At 42.8% G+C, this 20,653-nt stretch overlaps 2 protein-coding genes across 2 annotated transcripts; one reads left to right on the forward strand and one right to left on the reverse strand.

The window, feature by feature from the left end:
- Positions 1–365: 365 nt before the first annotated feature.
- Positions 366–848, forward strand: LOC133902275 (E3 ubiquitin-protein ligase ATL4-like). Its single transcript, XM_062343886.1, has one exon. It carries the CDS (start codon positions 366–368, stop codon positions 846–848), a length of 483 nt encoding a protein of 160 aa, XP_062199870.1.
- Positions 849–8,133: 7,285 nt separating this feature from the next.
- On the reverse strand, positions 8,134–10,481 carry LOC133897663 (gibberellin 3-beta-dioxygenase 2-like). The gene is made up of 3 exons (XM_062338462.1): positions 9,602–10,481; positions 9,241–9,399; positions 8,134–9,136 (listed from the first exon to the last, which is right to left on the reverse strand). The coding sequence occupies exons 1-3, from the start codon at positions 10,069–10,071 to the stop codon at positions 8,668–8,670; spliced, it is 1,098 nt and encodes a 365-aa protein (XP_062194446.1). The 5' UTR covers positions 10,072–10,481; the 3' UTR covers positions 8,134–8,667.
- Between the last annotated feature and the right edge of the window lie 10,172 nt (positions 10,482–20,653).

Here is a 20,653-nt window from a genome sequence, read left to right on the forward strand (position 1 = left end):
AGCCTAAACAGAACCATGCTACTCACCCTCCCAAATCTCATCCTAGACCACCCCATCCCACCACCCTCTCCCAAACCCAAATCAAACCAACCTATATGTACAATTGATCCCAAACCAAACCACAGCACATGCCTCAAGCCGGTTCCAAACCATTTGAAGCCCATTTCCTGGATACGATTTCTTTTCTATGGTTCTCCGTTCTCCTCATTGGTTTCCTCTTCGGCAGTCTATTCACACTGTTCTTCATTTGCTTCATCTATCACCTCTGCCGCCACGTGGTGCCGGTGGGGTCATCCGCTTTGTCCGGGCATGCGCCGTCACTCCCACTTGTGGTGCGCTCAGCTGTGGGGGCATCAGCGGTTGCCATGGCGCCCGCTGACCAGGGAGGAGGGAAGGTGGCAACAGAAAAGGAGGTGGAGGCCGAGTGCCTCATCTCGCGGTTGCTGTTGTTCACACTAGCGTCGTCGCTCGCCGTGATGCCCAAGTCCTCAAGGGACCATGCTATCTGCCAGAGCACGTTCCACGACGATGACGAGCTCTGCCTCCTCTCGGCATGCTACCACGCGTTCCACTCTCATTGCGTGGACCCATGGTTGCGCGGCAACCCCTCCTGCCTGCTCTGTCGGGCCTCCATCATGCTGCCCCACCCGTCACTCCCTGAGCTCCTCTGCATCGAGGTTGGCAGCATCAACAACCGCCGATCCAACCCCGATGACATGGCCCGCACGTACCCACTCCTTAGTAGCCTCCCCAACTCAGAATCGGAGTACCTCATTGAGGAGGATCTCCAAGTCATGCTCAAGCCCAGTCCGAAGGCCACCATCGGGTCTAGCGAGCCGCCGCGGTGAATGCGGGCAACCGTCATTGTTTGTGGGCGTGACCCCAACGACGTCGTTTAGGTCAGCGAAGCAGCGGTGGAGCAGTCGGTACGATGTCGAGACCATGACTGCTGCCACAACAGGAGAGTGGTGGTGGGACATGGACAATGGTGGAACGAGCGGGAGAGGGTGGAGGAGGAAGCAGGCATGGCGGTGAGCCAGCGACAACGCCTGTCAAGGCGGAGTTGTAGCATTGGCAGCCTCGCTGGTCTCTCAGTGACTCAGTCTCGACCTCTCAGGCTCATGCTCTCCGCTCTCGGGCCTCGGTTGGTTTGACACAATAGTTTCAACCTACAGTTTAGACCTGAAAAATTGAACCCATTTAATCCCGAACCGGTCCATTCTAACTGGTAGCCCAAACTGAACCAATCCATTAGACATCTCAACCCATTCCCATCAAACCAAATCAGTCCATCTCAAAAACCAATATACTAAAACCGATTTGAGACCAAACCATTAGCAGGTTTAGTTAGGGTTCATTTGGAACGCGGGAATTTCGTTGGATGTAGTTTGACTCTTGCGGGAATCGGGAAAAGGTCCAAGTTTCCAAACGGACCTGATACTGTGGATCAACTACCTGAGACTATTGGACACACAGATGGAGGATCAGCTACCGGTAATCGAAATTAATGTTGACATCGCTGGATAACTGAAAACTTGGCTTGGTTTGGTTTGGTTTGACCAGCATTAGCATGTGCTTAATTCGTCACCATAGTAGTAGCTGGCTACGTGTACCGTGCTGGGATCATGGCTTTTTTGTGGGTCTCCAGTTGCATCGACAGTTGAGAGTTGACGACGTTCCTAAATCCAAGGTGTAGTGATGAATGCAGGTAGGTACCGAGATCTGAAAGGAACATACTCATAATTGTCTTGTTATCTTTTAAAAAAGAAGCAGCACTTAATGTGACCCTTTCAGGCTTCCACCAGAATTAATAGGACTAGCACATCAACATGTCCGGTTGCATAGGCTAAAAATTTAACTTATAGTTGAATTCTAGATATTTATGTTAATAATAGTTGTATGGTAAGATATATCAGTTATTTATATTTAAATATTAGAATGTAAAATATAAATGTAATTTTTGTTCATAATATTGGAATCATGTTTATTATTTGTGAATAGATCTAATTTATAATTTATAATTTTATGTGTTATGCAAATTGATTTTTATTTGTTTCTTGATTTTTTGAAATTATTATTATTTTTAATGTCATCTCCGTATCCCATATTACTTTTTTGAAATACATTATAAATTCTTTGATATTATTTTTATGTGATAATCTGTAATATGTTTGCGTTCTGTTGTTTTAATTTTGTAATGTTTGATTATACGCATATTTAATTGGCATATTTTAATTGATTTGGAAAAGTATGTTGATTGCTAACGTAACTAAGTTGGAGTATGCTAACGTAACCTTGTAGGACAAAGAGTATCTATAAAACAAAGAAGGAAAGACAAGACAAGAAGTAGTATTAAAGTTGGACTCTATGATTTGTTTTTTAATTTTTTGTTTCATCTGGTTGTTGATCTATAGTTACAGTTAGTCAATCAATCAATTCGACGGTCGGATGTTTTACTTTTTATGAGAATTTTTATGATTTTTCTAGATTAATGTGGAGGCATAAAAGGAGCCTCTAATTAATAAATATAAGATTCTAGTATTTATTTGACGGCTGATGACAGTTTTTTGCCTAGGTTAATTTTCTGAACAATTACCAGACCTTTCATGGAGATTTTGTCGTATGATAGTAGGCAGTGTGATTCATCATGTAGATTCTTTTTCGGCGTGTGCGTGAAATATTTTTCTTGTGGACGAGCAGAACAGAAAAAAAAAAGATAAAGAGGCAAGACAAATAATTCAATCCTGATCTCCAAGCCAAGTAGGATAAATACTACCCTGCTGCTGCAAACTGCAGAGCTGCATGCATCTGCTCCTTTCCTAAAAGCTTCCCAGTGCATGGCAGTGTTACCAGTGTAAGCGTGACCACACCACCTTTTCCTCCCTTTCAAGCCATGTTCCAACGTACTCAGCATGCAGGTGCAGATCGTGCTCTCGATCGCTAACCACTTTCACTGTTGCTGATCTTGCTCACATCTGAAATTCTGAATCCGGATGCAAACGACTCGTCCGATCTGATCTGATCTGCCTAAATGACAACCATTCCCAGCCGCCAAGTCTGTCAGGCGCCGGTCGGCACAAAGAGCAAAACTGCAAGGCTACAGCTGCAATTGCGATGCGGTGAGAAAGTGGCAAAACGCCCACGTTGTTTGCTTGCACTTCTTGCAGCTAGCTTCCATGGATGGGGACGGATGAGAATTTGATTTTGTGGACCATCCATTCAAGAGCTAGCTGCAGCATTATGAAATGGAGCAGCAGCTGTAGCTGTAGCTGTGCTGCTGCAGCAATGTGGCAAACACTATTTCCTACGTGAACGTGATCAAATCTCTCCGTTGCGTCGATCAATCTCTCTACTGCATTTTCTTTTGCATCTCTCTCTTATCTTGGAGAATCTCACAAAAGCTGGACCAGGCTGGATCTATCAATCATAATCTATCCATCCATGATCCATGTATAATATGTCCATCCATGTGTGTATACTTCCTCAGTGACTGATCGGTAACCCATATGCCTGCTGGTGTCATCTGGCTATGATTGCAAAATCTAACCATCTTGGTGGTCCTCGTGCGGCCGGGCACCTCTTCTTGCTGGCAAATGGGAATGACGAGTAGAGGCATCAGAGATCCGGAGCTATTATCAATCGCCACTCACTCATTCACTGCGCGGTAATTAAGAAGCATCAGTTCTGACTTCTCGAAAGGAACAAGAAGCATCAATGGATTCAATTCTTGGGCATCAATTCGGTAGCCGTCTGAATCCTGAAATCTTCTTGACACTAATTGCTCCCCTGCTGAATCACTGCATCGATCAGCAGGCGTGTTTGTGAGCGCCACGGTACCATTGCTGCCTGCAGTTCTTGTCAGTGGACATAAGGCCGCACTAACTTCTGCCGCGCGCCCACAAGTAGGGGAATCGACAGTGGTTAAATGGGACGAAGTGAAGTCCTCGTCGTGTTCTGTTGCCGGATTCGGAGGCTGCGGTACAGCGATAACGCGCCGCGACGACGACGACTACGCGATGGCAATCAAGCATCCCCATTTTCAGCTCAGAGCTGTAGTTGCAGTTGAGTACGCATTCTTGTGGTGCGGTGTCTGAGCTGAGCATCACCAGTCACACACTTGCCGAATTGCCGTACATATCATCTGCAGGCAGCAAATTCGAATAACTACCAGGAAAAGCATTTCCCCGTGGCATTTTCATGGAATAATAATTGCCGTGGTTTTCATGGCAGGCCTTGTGCACTCGAGTCCAGATTTTCCCGGATCGGGGTTCCGAAAGCGAAAACCGGGCAGTTCCGCACATCCTGCTGCCGATCGGATCCTATTCTTCTCCCCTAACAAACCCTCCTTTTCGCACTGTTTTAGCGGCGTCCATCATGCTGTCTTTCACCCCAGGCAGGCCGCAGGCAGACAGGCAGGCACTATGAATATGGATGAATGCATTATTGTGCTGCGTTTGTCCCCTGATCGCACCGCCCTGTCACCAACAGCTAGGCTCGCGCATCGCGTTGCAGAGGCAGCAGGGGGACGGGTGGCGGCCGGGGGCGCCCGCGGCCCCACCGTGGGCGCCGGTGAGCGACAGCCGGCTCGCTGTGGCATGCGGTCGCCATGGACTTGGTTCCGACTCCCGGCAGGCTCCAGACAGGGAGGCCAGCGCGAGCCCCACGACGTGTGGCATGCATGGAGCCTCCACTGCTAGCTGCATGCATCCTGTGGCTTATGTTTTCCTTTTCGAACGCTTTCTTTTGAGAATCCATCCAGATCATTTTCTGTTGATCGATGGATCACTCGGATTGGATTAACTCTGTAGGATACGTAGTGTTTGCTTGTGGGAAAAAATATTCATCGGTCGCGAAGCCTCAACTCTTTATGGATCCCTCGGTGTACACGCATGGCTGTGGTGCAGACTGCAGACTGGTTCTTGGCTCTCCTTGCAAAGACTTTTACACTACCAGTTCCGTTCACGGGCTTTGTTACTGCTGCTGCTGCCAGCTAGGAACTGAGAGAATGACAGAGGAATTATGTACTGCACTGCATCCATTCAGGTGATGATGCCGAATTAATTGTTCTTCATTAACTTGTGTCCTGCATCTGCCCGGTGTACCTACATAGCTCATTCAGCCATTCACTCACTTTCCTCCTTTGTTTGACGGATGCCACTAAATATGAAAAATCAAGTTAAAATATATCTTAATTTATTTTATGTAACGAGTGATTGATGTTTACGTGTCTTTTGTTTAGTTAGCATATGCTTGATTATATATTGTATTATTGATTTTGTCTAACCAAAATCGAAAAGAATTGGAATTTATATCGGTGTTTCGGTGCAAGAAATTTGCACTCATCAGATAGTCCGGTGTGAGGGTTTTTGACTTCACTAGTTAGTCCAGTGTGTGGTAGATATGAGTACCGGAGCTTTCTAGTGTAGAGACAAATAAATTTATTCACCGGAAGGTCCATTGTGGGTAAGAGTGAGTACCATACTATTTTCTTCTAAAGAAGGGCATAAATGTGAAAGTCTGGTGTGGTAGCTTCACCGTATGGTCTAGTGTGTACATGGGTGATCATCGGAGGTTGAAAAACTAAGTTCCAATGAAGATGTACTCATTGGATGGTCCGGTGATGGGCGTGTGAACACCGGAGCTTTTCAGTTCTGAGGCAAATGTCAATGTGTTCACAAGATTGTCCGGTGTTGGGTTTTTTTGATCATCGAACTATTGTTTTTAGAGAGGAATGCAAACCGGCTTCCAGTGAAGTTGTACTCACTGGATGGTTCAATGTTATACTGGTGTAAACATCGGACCATCCAGTGTTCATATTTTTGTTACATATGATCTTTTTTTATCTTGATTTTGATTTGAACTAACATGTGATGATGTTATATGATTCTATAGATGCAATATGATTCTATAGATGCATGTTTGCTGGTCTCATGGTGTGCAGGTGATGGATGCAACTCGACGATTGATGACTGGTGATCGAGGCTAAACGGGTTGTGTGGTGCCGGACGATCAAGGAGGCCGAACGGAGTTAAGGATGATCCTAATAGTACACGTGGAGGTCAAGTAAGGCAAGAGTTGAAGGTTGATAAAGGCAGCGTGTTGACAAAGTTAAGCGAAGAGGATGCTAGTGCAAGTGACAAGATAGCCCGAGGGATAGGGAGCAGGAAAGATTTATCGGTGGTCAAGATTGCAAGACGGAGAACACGCATTAACATTGGAAGACGTGCTTGAGGTCAAAGCAAGTAGCTGTGAGTCACGCCTTAAGAAGTGTGCGAGTCGGTTTCCCGGTTTGGCCACAAAAACAAGGTGGATAGAGTGCACATGGCATCATCGTGAAGCTTGTGTCGAGGTGAAGCTAATCATGAAGACTCCACAGTCGTCCGATGGATGAAGGAGAAAATGGACCCAAATGTCCCTGATGGTAGGTAGGAATGTACTACAAGAGAGGGGTATTTTAGGAACAGTTAAGGAAATTTGGGGGTTAAGTTTCCTAGGCTATAAATAGTAGGATTTGGCTGGTTAGGAAACCACCATTTTGAGCCATCCATATGAGAGTTTTGTGTTAGGGTTTTAGAGGAGAGAGCGATGAGTGCTTAGCCTTTGTAATAGGTGAGAGTTTTGAGAGATAAATTTTTATAATCCGCATAAAATAGAGCTGACCTCTTTGAGTAACGAAGTTTAAGTTTTTGCATGTACTTGAATTCCCCTCCTTTTAGTTTTCTTCTATCGTTTCTCTTGCAATTTTGCAAATTTTTGGTGTTTTATTTTTGATTTTTGTTTTTTTTAGCTATAATTTTAACACCTTAGAAAGTTGATTTTCTTGATACTAGAGATATAGAATTTACATATAAATGCATACATGATTGGGTCTTGAATTCTCTTGCCTTTAGACCATCATCTTGGAGAATTTACTTGCCCGTTGATCACATCTCAGTTTTGTTCATCTTCAAAGTTACGAGCTTTTGGACACAAAGATATATAGAATGATTTTAAATGAAATCTATTGTTCGTATTCTATCCGTATCCGTAGAGTCGTATTACCTTGAAATTTTTCATCTCTTTTTTTTTTCTCTAAGTATTTTACTTTTGTTCAAGCTTTAAGATCCATTGATTGATTAAAATTAGAAGGACCATCTATTTAAAAAAAAATACTAAGACACATTCACCCTCTAATGGTTACTTCCGTTTTACGGAATCTCCGAGTGATCGTATTCTCTCTCTGCACTAGCGCACATGAGAGAAAGAGAGTGCAATAGTGCAAGTTAGTTCCCAACTTTCAGAGATCGATTTGGAGATGGCATCTGTTTTGGCATGGCCTATGAGGGAGGATGCAGAGTTGGTACTGACACAGTGACATTGTTGCAAGTTGCAGCCTCTGAATGTTAGTTGGGGCTAAGGGGTGGGCCTGTGCGTCCTGCTCATGCGTGTCATCTTCTTCTTGGTTTGCATCACGCACGCAGAAGGGGACGTGGCCAGGCAGAATTCAAAAGGTAAAAAGGGATCCCCCTCCCTGCAGATCTCTACAGAATCCAGATTTTCGTTCAGGAAGCAGGACAGGCAACACAAAAGGGACTCCCTTGGCTGCTTGCAACGCCAGCCCTGGCCCCTCTACTCTCTACCCCACAAATGTTATTATGCAGGCCTTTTGGCATTGCGGTGACGTTTCAAAAGCACCTATTTTAGTTTCAGATGTTCCGAGTAAATAATGAAGATTCATGTAGCTAACTAGATGTCACTGCGCAGCACAACAACCGCAAATTGGCCACGCATACACTTCTCCTTCTATCTCTGCAAGTCTGCATCTCATCCTTGTGATTCTTGTGCATGGTTTGGTCCATCTGGTTGTTAACTTGCTGGAAGCATGCATGCATGCTGGCAGGCAGGCAGGCATATGAGCACTGCCGTCTCTTCTCCTTTCGCTCTCTGTGTGCGTACGACGGTTCGTACGAGTCAGGTGTGTCCTATACAGTTGTAGCCACACTGCACATCCATGACCTATTCCTCTAGAGGAATATACAAGTCCACTGCTGCTTACTGCAGCTTGCAACCTTACATCGATCAGCACAGGATCAATTATTTCCAGACACCAAAAGAAAAGAAAAATCAGCACAGGATCAGGTTATACACATATCATTGATCAGCCTGGCTAGGAACCTTTACGCCAAATGCCAAACTACATGCATTGATTCGGACTAGTTAATCTACTAATAATCGTCAGTAACGACAAACTGATATCAACAAAAGCCCAGTGGCAACACCTCCATGGGTGGAGTGAGCCGGTGGGATTCGACCCCGTGTCCGGCACACCCTGTAAAAGTATCCAAACAACATCGGGTAGGGCCGTACGGGGGCCTGATCTAAAAAAACTAAAAAAAACTGATATCAACAAAACAACCACTTGATTTGGAGCAGGCTGCAACTGGAAGAAACAACACCAGTATGTCCTTTTCCATTTCTTTCCTTCTTGATCTTCTCATCTCATTTTTTTTCTACATCGAGCAGAGCAGCTGTTCTTCCTTCTTGCAGCGGCAGAAGCCTGCTGCACGCACACGCACGAGTTGCATGCACATGCACGCGGAAGAATGGATGCCGTTTCAGGCTTGTTTAGTATTGCTCCGGTCGATATTGCTTCTATATTTGCATCTCTCTCTGGTGATGGATCTACGGCTACGAGACGAGATGATGGACGTCAGCGTCGTCGGCTTCGGCCGCGGCGACCATCTTGAGCGCGGAGGCGCCGGTGGTGAAGGCCTTCTTGCGCACGCCCATGTACTCGGGCCACGTGACGGCGCGGTACGCTGGCTTCCGGCCCGGCGGCACGGCCTCCCGCAGCGGCGCCACCTTGGCGTGGGGCGGCGGGCCGATGAAGTAGCCGAGCGATATCCGGTCGAGGTCCCGGTTAACGACGGCGCGGTGGTACACGCTGTGGAAGCGGCCGTTGGTGAGGATGTGGAAGAGGTCGCCGACGTTGACGATGAAGGCGGCAGGCACGGCCGGCACCTCCACCCACCGGTCCGGGCCGTGCCGGAACAGCTGCAGCCCCGGCACGAGGCTCTGCAGCACGAAGGTGAAGAAGCCCGAGTCCGTGTGCGCGATCAGCCCCAGCGCGCGCCGCGGGTCCGGGCACCTCGGATACCTGCACAAGCATCAAGCATGTTCTTTAGACATGTATGTTACACCAACGCTAAGCTACACCGCTTATTGATCATGGATAGAAGTGTTCATGGTCGTGGCACCGACCAGTTGAGGTGCATCGTGGCGGTCATCGTCTCGCCGATCCTCCGCTCCGCCTCGACGGCGCCGACCTGCTCGTCGCTGAGCCCCAGCGCCTTGAGGAATAGCTCCAGCAGCTTGTCCGCGAGGGCGCGCATCTCCTTGTGGAACTCCTCCATCACGTCACTGTAGTAGTGCACGTATCAAAAATGTGTAAGCATGCCTGCACGAGCGTGTAGTAGCAGTAGCTGCAGTAAGCAGTGACATGCTTGCTTGCGCGTGCATGCATGCGTGGAACGGGACACACGTCGGCGCGTGTGATCTGTACATGCATGGCGAAGGAAGGAATAAGCAGCCACGGCACGCACATGCGGGTGTGCGTACGTACCAGAAGTTGGTGTAGTCGTCGCCGGCCTTGGGCCAGAGCTTGCGGAGGTCGGCGCGGAGGGAGGTCGGGGAGAAGGTGTAACCCTCGGACCACATGAACTTGGAGAAGAAGGACGATATGGGCGGCGAGCCGTAGCCGCAGGCGTCACCGGGCCCGCGCATGGCGCCCATCTTGTCAGTGGCCGGCAGCGCGAACATGCGCGCGATCCGCTCCTCCACGCGGGCCAGGAGCTCCGCCGGCACGCCGTGTCCGGACAGCAGAAACGCGCCCCATTGCTCGGCGGCGCGCGCCACCCGGCCCACCGCGTCCGGGTCGCGCATGTCCACCACCGGCACGGCGTCCGGGCCCGGCGCGCCGCCGTCCACCACGGGGTGGTCGTGCAGCCCCGGCCAAGCGTGCGACTCCGGCACGCGCCGCGCGGCCCGGAAGTCGAAGTAGAGCGGGTTCTTGAGGTGCGACGGGGTCGGCATGGCGTGATGGATGGATCGATCCCCCTCTTGCTTGGCTACCCACTAATCACCTGTCCCAGCCAATAGATTACCACTACCAGTAGCAACTAACAGTGCTAGAAATAGACACCAAGTGTAAATCTAGGACCTTGCAGTAGTAGTATCAGAGGTGGTAGTAATGCTGGACGGAGGAATGAGTGCAAGAACTAGAGAAGTACAGGGTGTGCTATATATAAGGCGAAAAGTTTTTGGAGCGTAGTGCATTAGGAGAGAGAAAGGCGTAGTGGATTAGGGGGGAGAGAGAGAGATATCCATTGATGAGTCGATGGCCTTTTGGGAAATTCAATGGATGGAAAATGTGGTGAGAGAGACGAAGCCTTTGGAGCGATGTTGAGCACACTCAAGGCCACCCCAGCTGCACAACGCAAGTGACAAATCTAGCTAGTACTGCGCCAGGCTAGTGGCACTGGCATCCAATTAATACTCACACATGGAAAGCGAAGATGATTAATGTTGTGATTATCTTAATCAAGTACACAGTTTAAGGTTGTTGTCCTATTTTGCGCCACGGAATCTTCACCGCAGCAAAAAATAAATAAAATCTTTACCAATCTCTCCAAAGTGGCTTTTTCATGGCGTTTTCGCCGTCGAAATGCAATGACACGTGAAGCTTTTGCGTGTTCTCGGAAAATAAAAGAACTACAGCCTTCAAGTGAATAACAGACCCTGAGCAGTAGAAAAACAAAAAGGAAACTATGTATGGACTATGAATGAAACGGAGGCGGCGACGCCAGGCCGGAGAAGAGGACGATCGACAAAAGCCAGGCACCAGTGCTTCAAGCTAGGTGCAAGGAAAACAAGGGATGCTCTATATGGACCCGCGTGAACAGATGCGTAGGGATCTGGCTGGCGAGAGATGGCTGGAAGTTTTACATATTATTGTGTCCTTTATGCAGATTTAGAGTATTCTCAGAATAGACGACGGACTCATGATGGATAACTCCGCTTTGAAGCTCAGGGAATGGATCCGGGGTTTTACTCCTTCTGGCGACTTGTGCACTGATGTCTTTGAGCTTTGACGTCTTGGTTTCCTTTGTTTTGGTTGTGGCGATGCTGATGTGTCGATCTTTTTTGTTCTGCCTCCTTCTCTTTTTGTTCTGGCTTGTATTGAAGAGCTGGCTTTCCCAGCTTTTCCTCTTCTTTGTTGGTTTCGCTTTTTTACCTAGACTTTTTGTTTTTGGCTTTATGAAAAGCTAAGGTCTTTCTCCCGTAAAAAAAAACGAGAGAGATGGCTGGAACAACCGAACAGGACAAGTGGTGTGGCGAGTGATTAGGAAAGGATGGCGAGGCCGGCGGGATGCCTGTTTGGGACAAACGGGATCGTTTGGCTGGGCGGCGCAGTGCGAGGCTGCGGTTCCTCTTCACGTTAGTATAACTTGAGCGTGCGGCTGAAGTTATATTTGTTTTTTAAAAAAAGACGGCAAGAGATGCTGAAATATATTATAGGAGGGAAAAAAAAAGATAAGAGTTCGACTCGTCTATAAAGGAAGCACGTTAATCGGAGCTAAAATGACATGAGCTCAGAACATTACTGGAAGGTTAAAACCTTGAAGAACAGAGAAACAAAAAACTAGAAAATGCCTGCACAACAAGCAAAAGCTATGTCTCCCTCCACAACCTATCGGGCACCAAAAAAGAAACTAAACCGGCTAAGACAAAAACCATGCCCGGTTCCTTTGATCAATGCCTTCTTTTATTTTCCTTGTAATTGTGCCTTCATTCTGACTTTGGTCTTGAAAAACTCGACGAATTCTCTCCTTCTAAATATTCCTCTAAAAGTAGATAACTTCTCCGATAAAATCCTTGTGAACTTCTTTGTTGATTTTGCATCTTGTGTGGATCGATATATATTTATTGGTGTTTCATATCCACCCATAACCTGTCGAGCGCTAACTGTTGGCTGTCACAGCCTTTGTACTTATACATTTAGAAATTAATATATATTTCAATTATAATAGAATCGACTATAGATCAAACCAGAAATGTGTACTTTTGAAAGTACATGCTATATATATACATAATGGGATCACTTATATATATGGACAACCCCATAGTACTATACGAAAACTAAATGCGGTTGTACGTACATCCTGATTTTGTGTGTCTCGTGATATATAGGGCCGGTCCTGGGGGTCGAGCGGGGTGGCCGCTTCGGGCTCTCAAAATCTAGAGGTCTCATATGTATACATATATTATGTATATTGGTCAAAAAGAAAATTGAAAAAATTAGATCTGTGCGATTTATATTTAATAATGAGATCCTATTTTTAATCTCGTCCCGAGCCACCGAAATATCAGGACCGAACCTAAAGATATATTGCATGTTTACTACCGGTTGACGTTTCCTTGTGTAATTGGTAAACAATACTAACAATGTCAAGCATATGTGGTCATAAACCCGTCTAGAATGCAGCAATTTTATAAGATTTCCATAGGAAACATTAGGATTCCTGCAAGAACAGTCCGAAAACCACATCTTCCAAATGGCCTTGCACTTAAGAAATGATTGATGTTAGCTTTCCAGTATGAATTCTTCCCTTGGTCCATTATTAGAAGTTAGGAAAGGGCTGTCTTACATTATTCCAGGTTGAAGTAACAAAGAATAAATAAAAAAATAGTTAGGTTTGGAAAAGTGCTCTACAATATTCCAATAAGTAGAAAAAAATGGATATCAGTAATAAGTTATCCGCTTGCTCCATTATTATGATTTGGGACAATGTCGTTTTACATTATTCTTGGGAAAAGATCAAATAGGGAACATCATTGTGATATATAATATGCATGAGGAATATTTTGACTAAAAAACGGAGATTGGTAACTTGGACCTAATATCTCGCCACTATATATAAATTTGCGCTCTACCACTGGATTACATGGGGTGCTAAAAATAAATATGCTTAAATCAACTGTTCTTTGCTACTCATGACAGAGAAAAGCACAGAAAGTTAGAGAAAAACGCCCCTGAAATTGGGAATCAGTACCTTTTTCTTCTTTCGGAAAGCTAACTGAAAAAAAGGCTCTTTGTTTCTTTAACCAAACATGCACTATAGCTAGTAGTGATTCAAACTACAAATCGTTGTTCTCCATTTACTAAAAAGCCTTGTTGGGCGTTGCGACTTAGCTGGAATGATATGATCTTTGACAATACAAATATATATTCTTGGATGCAGATTATTTACAGAGCACATATTGGATCCAGTTTTGGTTGCTGCCTCATGAGGAGAGTCGTGCAACAATCCAATTGGGATGTCGTCAGTTAGAGACTATAGTGATGGATATCTTTGTAAAATTTAGGTAGAGATTTAGCAATAGATTAAGAACATGAACTATTTGTTGAATTTCCTACCTTTGGTTTGTTTTGGTGGCTTATGTGGTAGATGGAATCTACATCATAGCTGTAATGCTTGTAATAAGTGTCTGAATTCACATCTTGGTGAAGAGGCTAGGATATTTTTATTGCTTAATGAAATAAATTTCCCTTTATCTAAAAAATTAGCAAACAACATAAATATTTACATACAGATTGCAAAACTGTAACCCAAAATTTTGCGTGCCAAATGATATGCTAGAAAAAAAATGCTAGAATATTTGCCAATTTGAGCAGAAAATTACATGGTGGTTTAAAGATGATATTGTTGCGCTGGAAAAAAAAAATTGCACTCTCGAAATGTGCCAATTGTTAGGTAGATTTTCACTTCCTTTTCTCGGTCGTCTCAAAAGGATAACTTTCGATACCACCGTCCATTGCTTGTCTCTTGTTCATGTCTAGAACCTAGAATGTACACCTACTGATGCATATCGGATAGACTGTGCACTATACTTCTTTACTAGAAATACTACTAAGTATTCGAGAAACTATTAGTAATATATACCCCTATTTTTTTATCTCATAATCGCGCATTTGTGCGCTTCTGCTTTTTTTTTTTACCGAAGGTGCACGCGAACCATGTATGCTTATTTTCATGTCTTTTGGCAACATCATTACCAGACAGTAAAATTAAGAACTCTATGTGATAGCTTAACTGTTTATTAATATCAATTTTACACTGAAGAGAAATTAATTTATTTTCTTTTCGGATGGACAAGTAGCTAGATACTTCAATTTCTCAAAGCAGGGGAGAGAGACAAATTGTCAGCTAAACTATGTGCTACGCTTGTTGTTTGTTTTGTTCTCATATACTCGATGAATTGAAAACGTACAAATAAAGGAAAATTCCAAAATTCTTGCGAGGACAAGTTAGTCTCCATGAATGTCCAAAGAGTAAATCAACACTGCAATGGACGGGTTGTCCTTGCTCTTGTCTAATATGAAATGGGATCAGCGATAGCATGTAACCGGGGCCCGCTATGAGATCTCACCTCCAAACTACTATATAAACCCTGAATGATTGGATCATCATTATCATGTAAGTTCCTCCATTTTTTATTGACAAGAGTTTTTGAAACAATGTATTTTCTGTCTTATGTTTACAAGAGTTCTGATGGTCATCGCATAGAGAACACCATCAAACTAAACACGATTATGAACAAAAGTAAGGAGAAATTAAGGAATTAATGTAACAACTGCTCCTTGCATGCACGCTCCAGAGTCAGAAATCATCGATAACAGACGCCTTTTGCTCTAACGACAATAGCTCCTTCGAATAAGATTTTACTGATGTTGCAGGTCGAATATAGAGACGGTTATCAACTAAGGTATCCCCACTGTACACCTCTCTGATAGTAGTTGGATGATGCTACTACTCGTTGACAGTCAATTGAGTTCAGACAAGCTAGAACACATATGCATGCTATACATACCGTTGTACTGACACAATAATTCTAACCAACTGCATGGCGACAGCAAATCTATCACCGGACAACAGTACACCAGTTAATAATAGGAAATGCACAGTGTTGTGTGGTTCTTTTGGGGTATCGCTTGTCAATGCTGCCATGTTGGGAGCTAGTAGAGGCATCCTATGGACCTTCTAGCCTTGGGCCGACCTCAACGTACGCTTGGAGCCATCCAGCTGAGAAGAGAGGGAATCTTTACATGTTGGAATCTGAAAAAAAGAGACACGAACAAGACAGACCAATTCGTTCACTATTCATCTTGCTCCTGCCAGCCAAAAATAGTGATGTTTTTGACCTTTCAAAGTGAACAAGATTTTGTCTCTTTGACCCAAAAATATCTTTATATATCAAGAAAAAACTATAAAAATGTAAAGGTTTCCTTCAGCTCTCCACTTCTAAAGAAGTTTATATATGAATCTTGAAGTGCAAATAGTGTGGGCAAAATTTGTACCGACATAGCTAATCGAATCGAAGATCAAATAGACCTTTGATTTTATTTATCTTTTGGATTCATATAAACCTTACAAAGCATATTTTAAAAGGTTTGTAAAGTGGAGTATTGAGAATGTCCCAAATTGCAATATTACGAAATTAAGTGTTTTTACGACAAGTTTACTTGTCTCAATTTGCATATATCCTAACCAATTAAGATGATTTTTTGTCAAATGATCATGGTACAAGCATTCTACAATATCATTTTTTTATTTTGATGGAGGGGGGATTTAGTTAATCAGTGGCCATTAATTGTTATTTATCAAGAGTAGTTAATTAATAAGGTCCATTATGTAATTTAATCTAGTGACGCTGATAGAATATCTTTTCAAATATTCCCAGCAGAAAAAAAAACGGTTGCATTATTTTGCCACGGAACCAAGGTTGCATTATGAAGTGACGTTGAGCTACGCGTTAATGTTTGTCACATATGTACACTGCTACAAAACTGCCTATATATACTTAGATCATCATTATCGGTACTTAATAGGTCAACGTGATAAGATATTATTGTCGGTTTATAAGCTGTACTAACTTATGAACCGACAACGATGAAAGGCATTTCTGTCGACTGATGACTTGAGCCGGCAGTGATATTCTGCTGTAGCTTCATTGCCATGTGAGGGCATCACTTGGTAATGATACCTGGACTATCATTACTGGTTTTAGCTACAAAACAATAGTGATAGTTCATTAAGTATGACTCTAATAGTAAAACTTGACTATTATTATCGGTTCCTAATGAAGGATATCTTATCTTAAAAAATTACATATTAGATGAGCATGCACATAAAAAATTATGTAATGTTTGTCACATATGATAATTTTTTCATATAAAATCAGATGAGGACATACTTTATATAAAAATTATAACCCTCGACTAGATCTGTAACTTTATAGTTGAAAACTTTTACGTCTCAAAGTCATTTAGATATCTAAATAATCATTTAAAGTTTTAGATAGAAATGATAAAAAGATTGCATATGCTATTATAATCACTAGTACTTATGTGGTGAGATGATAAGGATATATCGCGTGAATTGAGAGGTTGTGGGTTTGAGTCCCACAAACCGTATGTGCGCGTATTTCACGTGAAAAATCGTATAACTTATAACTTGCATGGGGTTCATCGGGTGCTTTTTTTTATTTTTTGGACAAAAAAATACCGATTCAGAGATAAACTATCACTACTGAGCTGATAATGATAGTCCCCGTTATCTACTATCGACTTTAAAACCGTTAGTGAAGATAGCTTTAAAGTTAATATGTAGTAGTGGTGTACGCGGACACACAGCGATAAGAAAATGTTTGTGTTTTGTCTCGTCACACGTCCTCACATTAGCACATAGTAATAACTTCTTCATTATTGGTTTTTGGATTAATAGTGACAAAGCTAATAGTGGAGATGATTTTAAAGCTGATAATGAAGTTACGCTAACACACAGCGATCGATAAGAAAATGTTTGCGTTTTGTCTCGTCACACGTCCTCACATTAGCACAGCTAATGGCTTTTGTTTTGTGTTTGTCGTTTAAGCACGTAGCGTCACAACCTGCTTAAATAATGGCCTCTCATGGGAATAGCTTGCTTGATGCGGCAACTCCAAACTAACCAAGAAACCATGCACCTACCAGCTGCATGCTAAGGCCATTTGATTTATATTTTTTCTTGTTAATTAATGGGGGAAATGTTTTCCTCAAAATAAGGGGAAAATGTGAGACCTGGTTCTTGATACCGATATCTTTCGGATTAATTGGTGTAATTTTGCAATTCTCCCTCGATTAATTGGTCGATTATGACCAAATTAACTAATAGAGCATAGTACTTGGTTGGTGATTAATCAGCATCGATTTGGATATAAAGCTAGGATGTCGCCGTGTATGCAATTGATTCAAACAGTTCCCATCGAATGACATTGCAGCTAGCTAGCTTAGCTACCACAAGCTGCGACACTACGTGCCGGATTTTCCTTCACGCGGCTTGATTTATCGATCCCTAATGGACCACATTCTCTGGAAGAAAAACTGTATCATAGCACGTTCTCCTCTCACGTAAAAAATGCATGCATGCACTATCTTCTAGAGCAGTTCTGGTGATATGAATTACACGGCTGGTGGAGAACACTCACGCATATTTAGTGCCTATTTGTTAGAGTTTTCAGAATAGTTTTTCGGCTGAAATTAGAGGAACCTCTATCAAACAGCAATTTTTAGCTTTTAACTTCTTGAGCGGAATATGTGAAAATAATTATCTGAAATAAACTAGAAGTTAGGAGCTAAAACAAGCAGCTTTCTCTAATTCACTTCTGGTACAGAATCACCTCCTCCGTATATTTTATTTTAGAGAATCATTAGTCACTTTTAATCATAAAATCACTTTCTGTAACGAATCATTTTCCCACCAAAAATTTAAATCAAAGAGGGCTCTCTAGGTTTTTGGCTATGGGAAAAAAGTCCAGCTTCTAGTAATGCGATGTCGATGGATTTGGCATATATATGGTGCACGGGTGCATGGCATATCTAATCTGTTATGCTCTTATATATCTTGCTTTTTCCCTAGTGTCGCTTAATGCATGGTAGCCTATCTACATATGTTTCTTCCAACCAGATGTGACTTGACCCTGTCGGGCGGTTTGTAAGAATATTTTCGTTATTGCGGTCAACCATGAATTTAGATTTTTTCTTCTTTTGTTAAACAAACTCTAAAACTTATATATGAGTGAGCTGACAATTAACAAATCTCACGAAAAATTGAAATACAGGTGGGCCACTCACTTCACCGACGTCCTGACAAAGCACCTCGCAAAAGAATCGATGGAATCACGATTCTACTGCACGCAACGTTTGGTGTGCTATATCATAGATCCATGGTAGTGTATAATGTTATAGTTTTTCTAATCCGTGCAATCTATATAGTTGATATGCTATATATCCTATGGCTATTTGCATCTTGTGGTACAAAGGCTAGAATAATCTATATTTCTTTGTTAAAAAAGAAAAATGGACTAGAAGGATAATCCAATAATTAATGCTAGCTGTTGATATGTGTAATCAAAAGGTTGTTATTTGCTCATGCGCCAGTACTCGGATTGGGACCCAACTAAACCTGAGCGTTTCCGGGTCGAGTTCAGGCCGAATATTATCAGACCGACCGCTATGTAGTCAATCTCTCTTTTTTCAGCAAGTCTTTATTTAATACTTAAGAAACAAATCACAAAACTATACATGTGTAAAAAATTAACACAAAACTACAGTTTTCTTAGCACCCATATCACAAAAATACACTTTTTGCATAATTTATCACCCATATTTTACACACTTTATCAGGAAACAACACCTTTAGCTTTGTTGTTATCTGTCATGGCAGTCCTGCATGTCAAGCTGAGATTCAGCGGCACCACGAGTGTTTGACATGCAGAACCAACTATATTTAGTTTGAGATATATGTCATATGTTGTCATTTTGATATTGGCCATCGTATCCTAACTGAATCTGCTTTGACTGGTGCCATCTCTCGCACTTTGATGAGAAGCACAGCTAATCGATGGTTGTGATCGGGGAGCCGACATCTCACCGGTTAATGTTTTCCTGTGAAGTTTAGTCCCCCCCCCCCACACGGGCGCATAAGTGAGGTGAAGATCATCGTCACCGTCACCATCGTTGTCGTCGCCAGCTGCATTAGGACGCCGGTATGTGCCAATCCACCAAACCATCCTTCTGCAACCTCTCTATAATAAAATGTCTGATGCATTCTTTGGTGTTTACAATCTCAGCACCGGACTATCCGGCGTACATAATCAAACTTGGTACTAAAAATCTTCTCTCTGCAGAAAATACCCCGACGCTCTCAAAGTCCATCACCAGACCATCCGGTATTTGCTTTTATTTCTGCTTCAGCACTGAAAATGCTCCAGTGATATCCTCTGGTGTAACCACCACACTCACCGGATCTTCTGGTGTATTGATCTCTAATTTCGCATGAAAAATTATTCTCTATAAGAAATAGTCTCGCGAGTATATACTAACCACACTGTAACTTCCGGTGAACGCCAAAACATCCGATGTTCACACCGGAACTTCCGGTGTGTGTAATTTTTTTACGTACAAAGAAGAATTCATCAATTCCAAATACCGCCAACTCGAGTTAAATATGAACAAGAACAAACATCCACAAACACATACTAACCAAGTTCAAGACACATCAACTATTGTCAATGCCTCATCACATGCAAACCAAGTCACTTCTCCACTTAATTTCTCATATTGAGTATCATAACCATAACTTCATAATGTAATATTGATAAATAATAATACATAACAAAGCATTGGAAGTATTGAAGTAAAACTGATAATATTCTGATAAACATGTTGGTCTTAAAAGGAGCATTAGATTGACAGGAGCAACATTACTTCTCTTTTTCTTATCTATTTTTCTACCACATATATGATAACAAATAAATAAATTTTAGGAAACTGCAGAACAAGGGCTACAACTTTCGTTGTAGTGACATAATTTTTTCATGCCTCTAAAGTCTCCTAAACGGCATATCAAACAGCTCTAGAAACCTGTCGGTAATTTCAAATAGCAGCCACTCAAAACTGTTTATTTCCAGAAATACTCAACGAAAAAATTCTAAAATTCTGTGGACATGTAGCCCAAATTCAAACATCAGCCCAAATTAATGTTTTTTTAAAAAAGAAAATTTAGTTCTACAATATGCTTCAATTCCTTCTCTTCTCTTTTCTAGCGAGAGCGATTCAACACCGAAAACCGGAAACGATGACTTCCAACTTTTTCCAAAATTTTTAGGGCATTACATTCTCCCCTCTTTGAAGGAATTCACCCCCGAATTCAGCTATTCTATGACAGCTACGAAAAAGAAACATACCAACTTAAACCAAAACTCAAAACTTACCTTCCTCGAAGAGCGCTGGATACTTCTTCTGCATTTGCTCCTCGAATTCCCAAGTAGCTTCACGTTTCGACTGATTAGTCCATAAAACCTTCATATATTTGATCATCCTCCTCCTCATGACTCGCTCTGAAGTGACCAGAATACGCATTGGGCGACACTCAATAGACAAGTCATGCTGCACTGTGATAGGCTCGAGATCAATCTCATGTTCTAGATCCTGCATATACTTCCTTAACATAGATACATGGAAGACATTATGCACACTGCTCATAGAATCTGGTAACTATAGACGATAAGCCAA

Source organism: Phragmites australis, chromosome 2 (genome assembly GCF_958298935.1).
Source record: "Phragmites australis chromosome 2, lpPhrAust1.1, whole genome shotgun sequence".
Taxonomy (NCBI): domain Eukaryota; kingdom Viridiplantae; phylum Streptophyta; class Magnoliopsida; order Poales; family Poaceae; genus Phragmites; species Phragmites australis.